This window comes from Silurus aristotelis (genome assembly GCF_946808225.1).
Source record: "Silurus aristotelis genome assembly, chromosome: 16".
Classification (NCBI taxonomy): Eukaryota; Metazoa; Chordata; class Actinopteri; order Siluriformes; family Siluridae; genus Silurus; species Silurus aristotelis.
The window spans coordinates 506,259-511,349 of NC_139589.1; the positions used below are offsets into that span (position 1 = coordinate 506,259).

The following is a 5,091-nucleotide window of genomic DNA, read 5'->3' on the forward strand; positions in this document are numbered from 1 at the left end:
TATAGGAGATATGAGGTTGGGATGTTGGTAGCGTAAGAACAGAGTTAAGTAAAGTGCGAGTTTAGTCACCAGTTGCTGAGGGATGATTGTATTAAATGCTGAGCTGAAACAAACAGCATTCTGACATATGTGTCCTTTGTGTCAGATGTTAGAGGACAGAGTGCAGGGTGTAGGAGACCATCAGCAGAGAGCATCATTGAGTGGTTGGAACAGTATGCAAATAGGAGTGGGTCCAGTGAGAGCAGAGAGAATGTGCCTCTTGACTAGACGCATCATGATGGGAGTCAGTGCTACTGGTCGGTAATCATTGAGACACCTCACTGTTGACTTCTTCGGCACCGGGATGATAGTGGACTTTTTGAAGCTCGCCGGGACCACAGCCTGGCTCAGGAAAATGTTGAAGATGTCTGTGAGGACACCTGCCAGTTAGTCAGCACAGTCCCTGAGCACTCTCCCTGGTATATTATCTATTTAGATAGTGTCTTCCTTACATTAGCTGTAGCCAGGCTGGGCACTTGCTCCTCAGAGGTGGGCGTGGACTTGCATGCTTGTGCGTTGTTCAGAGCTTCAAATCTGTTGAATCATTAGGAAGGTCATTAAGATCATTAAGGTCATTAAGGTACAATCGCCGTCTCACTCTGGATGGAACTGTAACTGGATGTTACTATGGTTACACGTGTTTACAAGCAGCACATTCATTTAGATTCAACTGACAAACGCAAACTTTTCACACCTGAACCTCCAGCCAATCACAATCCACTATTCACACCTGAACCTCCAGCCAATCACAATCCACTATTCACACCTGAACTTCCAGCCAATCACAATCCACTATTCACACCTGAACCTCCAGCCAATCACAATCCACTATTCACACCTGAACCTCCAGCCTATCACAATCCACTATTCACACCTGAACTTCCAGCCAATCACAATCCACTATTCACACCTGAACTTCCAGCCAATCACAATCCACTATTCACACCTGAACCTCCAGCCAATCACAATCCACTATTCACACCTGAACTTCCAGCCAATCACAATCCACTATTCACACCTGAACCTCCAGCCAATCACAATCCACTATTCACACCTGAACCTCCAGCCAATCACAATCCACTATTCACACCTGAACTTCCAGCCAATCACAATCCACTATTCACACCTGAACTTCCAGCCAATCACAATCCACTATTCACACCTGAACCTCCAGCCAATCACAATCCACTATTCACACCTGAACCTCCAGCCAATCACAATCCACTATTCACACCTGAACTTCCAGCCAATCACAATCCACTATTCACACCTGAACCTCCAGCCAATCACAATCCACTATTCACACCTGAACCTCCAGCCAATCACAATCCACTATTCACACCTGAACTTCCAGCCAATCACAATCCACTATTCACACCTGAACCTCCAGCCAATCACAATCCACTATTCACACCTGAACTTCCAGCCAATCACAATCCACTATTCACACTTGACTCTGCAATATAAAACAATCAATATAATTTATGTAGACAGAGGAGTTTTTGTGTAGTTGTTGTTGTGAGTTGTGTAGTTTTAAATATATCTCCTCTATAAGTCGGATATGGACTGCAGGAGAACTTCTGAACTTAATATGTCCTTTTCTTCTCTCCAGCTGTGATTTCCTCTTTACCTCTTCTTACTTCCTGTTTTTCCCACACTCATTCTTTCTCTGTTCTGTATCAGAGCTGGATAATCCAGTGGCACGTGTTCAGGAGATTCACAGCATCGTGCATCGTCTTCCAGAGAAGAACCGGCAGATGCTGGAGCTGCTGATGAAACACCTGGCCAAGTAGCTGCACAATTTTCTATTTTTCTAAGTTCTTTTGAGTTTTCATTTTACTGTTTTCGAGATAATATCTTTTTTATTTGATATTTTATTGTTTCTATGAAATCAAGTCATAATGTGTTTGTTTAGAAGTTCGTGGCATTCTTTGGAAGTGTACAAGCCCCGCCCTCTGCGTCTTGCTCTACAGGAGCAGCTTGATATCAAGTTCGCTAAGACCTTAGACCGAGTGGGCGGGGATGTGGTGTATCTCAAACACTATTGGCTGTTACATCAATCAGTAAAGTAGTTAAACATGATGCTACTCTGACTTCCTGTTTGAGAGACATGGACTTTACTGTAACTGTACTGGTTTTGTCCCATAACAGATCACACATTGTTTGCTGGACCAAATCTGAAATACAAGCAGACACTCGTTCTGTGTTTTAGAACCTCGTAAAAATGTGCAACTCACCAAAAAGGAAATGAAACACATTTGCTAAACTAAAGTTGGTGCACAGGATGTTCTCCAGGAAATTAAAAGCAGTTGAACATTAACGCGGGTCTTTGTGCAGCGTGGCGAGTCACCACCAGCAGAATCTGATGACGGTAGCTAATCTGGGCGTAGTGTTCGGCCCCACGCTGCTCCGGTCGCAGGAGGAGACCGTAGCTGCTATTATGGACATCAAGTTCCAGAACATTGTGGTGGAGATCCTGATCGAGAACCACGAACGTGTAAGTGTTCAAACGACACATATTTAAAAAAAACACACACTTCCTTTACTGTCTTATGGGGAAACGTGAAAAAAACACACAAACCATTAATGGCATTATAAATGAGCAAATCGACACTTGGTGGCCTTGTGACAAGTTCATGACGTCTCCACTTTTATAAATAATCAGTGTTTTTTTCATAAAGCTCTCATGTGAAGTGTTTACAGCGTGAGCTCCTTTCTCCCTTCACTGACACTCACGTGTGAAACTCATCACGACTCTTTAATGGAGGGGCTGAAAGACAAACCCAGGTTTATCTCAAACCTGATTAAAGGGACTTGTGGCCACTCCTGGGTGATCTGATCCACACCAATGCATCACGACAACATCCTGACCTGCAGGCCACATGACTGAACCCTGGTTAGATAAACACCATGTGTTCACGTTTTTCCTCACAGACACGTGGATGCCAAGTAAATATATAGACTGCTAGTGATGATACATTGTGTTTTTATACATTAATCTCAAGCTGGAATTCTTCTAGTTTTGGCATGTTGGGCATGTCAGGGGTGTCTTGTCGTGTCAGGCGTGTTTAGGCGTGTCAGGCATGTTTTGCCGTGTCATGTGTGTTTTGGTGTGTCAGGCGTGTTTTAGCATGTTTTGGAGTGTCACGCGTGTCGTGCCGTGTCAGTTGTGTTTTGTCTTGTCAGGCGTGTTTTGCCACGTGGGGGTGTGTTTAGGCGTGTCAGGCGTGTTTTGGTGTGTGTTGTTTCAGGCGTGTTTTGTCTTGTCAGGCGTGTTTTGGCGTGTCAGTTGTGTTTTGTCTTGTCAGGCGTGTTTTGCCATGTGGGGGTGTGTTTGGGCATGTTAGGCGTGTTTTGGTGTGTGTTGTGTCAGGCGTGTTTTGGCGTGTCACACGTGTTTTGGCGTGTCAGTTGTGTTTTGTCTTTTCAGTTGTGTTTTGCCGTGTTTTGTTGTGTCATGCGTGTTTTGTCTTTTCATGTGTATTTAACGTGTCCGGTGTGTTTTGCTATGTGGGGGCGTGTTTTGGCGTGTGTTGTGTCAGTTTTTTGTCTTGTCAGGCGTGTTTTGGTGTGTGAGGTGTGTTTTGGCGTGTTTTGTTGTGTCACACGTGTTTTTCCATGTGGGGGTGTGCTTTGGTGTGTGTTGTATAATAAAATAAAAAATGGGACAAAAAATGTTTTAGGTTTTATTTGTAATGAATACGGTTTAACCGCTCAGTTTAATTCATTTCCATTATATTCATCCAAAACTGAACCTTTTAAACATCAAAAAGCAACAATGAAGAATTAATTCAGAATAAAAATATAAAAAGGATGAATTGATTCTTAATGAGTGATTCAGAGACGACATGCTCCTGTCCAACATCCATCCATGTTTATATTTTGTCTGTTTATCAGTAACCATGTGTTCAGGTATAAAAATAACCAATTTCTCTCTTTTACACTCACTCACACACACACACACACACACACACACACACACACACACACACACACACACACACACACACACGAGCTCTAATGATCAGGTATAAAACGAATACCTTTTTTTTATTTGTTTAGCAAATGGAACACTGACCACAGCTCAGCTTTACAGAAATAAATATTAAGTATAAATCTAAACACATTATTAAAAATTTATCTCTAAATAGCGATTCAGGGGCTTTTTTTAGTTTCTCTCTTATTTTGAACTGCAAGCGTGTAAATTTATTTTGTATTTATGTGTTTGTTTGTTTGTTTGTTTATTACTGGTTATTTTAATATAAACTTGACTCAGACTTGTATATAATATATATATATAATGAACAGAACTGGAAAGTGATTTCTTCCTCTGAATGACTCGACTCTCAACTTGACTTCAGACTCAAATCTCCACTGGTGAATATTCCTGATTCAGGAGAGAAGAAAAAAATAAAATCTTTTCAATATTTCATTGGGAATTATTTATATTTTATTGGATATCATCAGCACGTCCTTCTTTCTTCCATAAAAACGAAGCGAGACCGTGTGTGTGTTCAGGCTTCATGATGGTGACTGTTATGGTGTGGTGCTGTGTGGAAAATATTTCCTCAGACTCGTTGATCTCATGGATTTATGTCCTTCCCAGATCTTCAAAGAGACGCCGGATCCTCTTTTGGGTCAGAGCAACTCTCAGCCCAGCGTCTGCAGGAGAAAAAGTACAGAGAGCAAAGCACCGTCCTGCAGCGAGAGACCTCTCACACTCTTCCACACTCCTACACACTCCGAGCAAGACCCAGGTGAGGACACATGGGGATGAATCCTCTTGGCTTACCTATGGAGGTCTTTTTATAGTATTATTAGCACTACATATTATATATGGACATCCTAAGAGATCCTGTAGTCCTGTGAAGATCCTGAAGGATCTTGTAGCCCTGAGGAGATTCTCAGGGATCCTGTAGTCCTGTGAAGATCCTGCACATAAGAACATCAGTTTCTTGAAATCAGGTTTCTAAACTTCCACTGAAGCGCTTATCAGATCTCCTATTGGTGTGGGTTTGTTCCACAGTGTTGGCGGTGGATCAGAAGAACAGC

The 5,091-nt window shown here is 42.3% G+C and overlaps 1 protein-coding gene across 1 annotated transcript in view; it reads left to right on the top strand.

The window, feature by feature from the left end:
- The window catches only part of LOC310739450 (rho GTPase-activating protein 26-like), a gene marked incomplete at its 3' end in the record, with an annotated part of 50,999 nt that overhangs the window by 44,705 nt on the left and 1,203 nt on the right, over window positions 1-5,091 (top strand). The window contains exons 17-20 of the mRNA XM_083565376.1: window positions 1,723-1,828; window positions 2,377-2,536; window positions 4,646-4,796; window positions 5,066-5,089. Of these exons, the coding sequence (XP_083421502.1) occupies window positions 1,723-1,828; window positions 2,377-2,536; window positions 4,646-4,796; window positions 5,066-5,089 (441 nt within the window). The remainder of the gene's footprint in view (window positions 1-1,722; window positions 1,829-2,376; window positions 2,537-4,645; window positions 4,797-5,065; window positions 5,090-5,091) is intronic.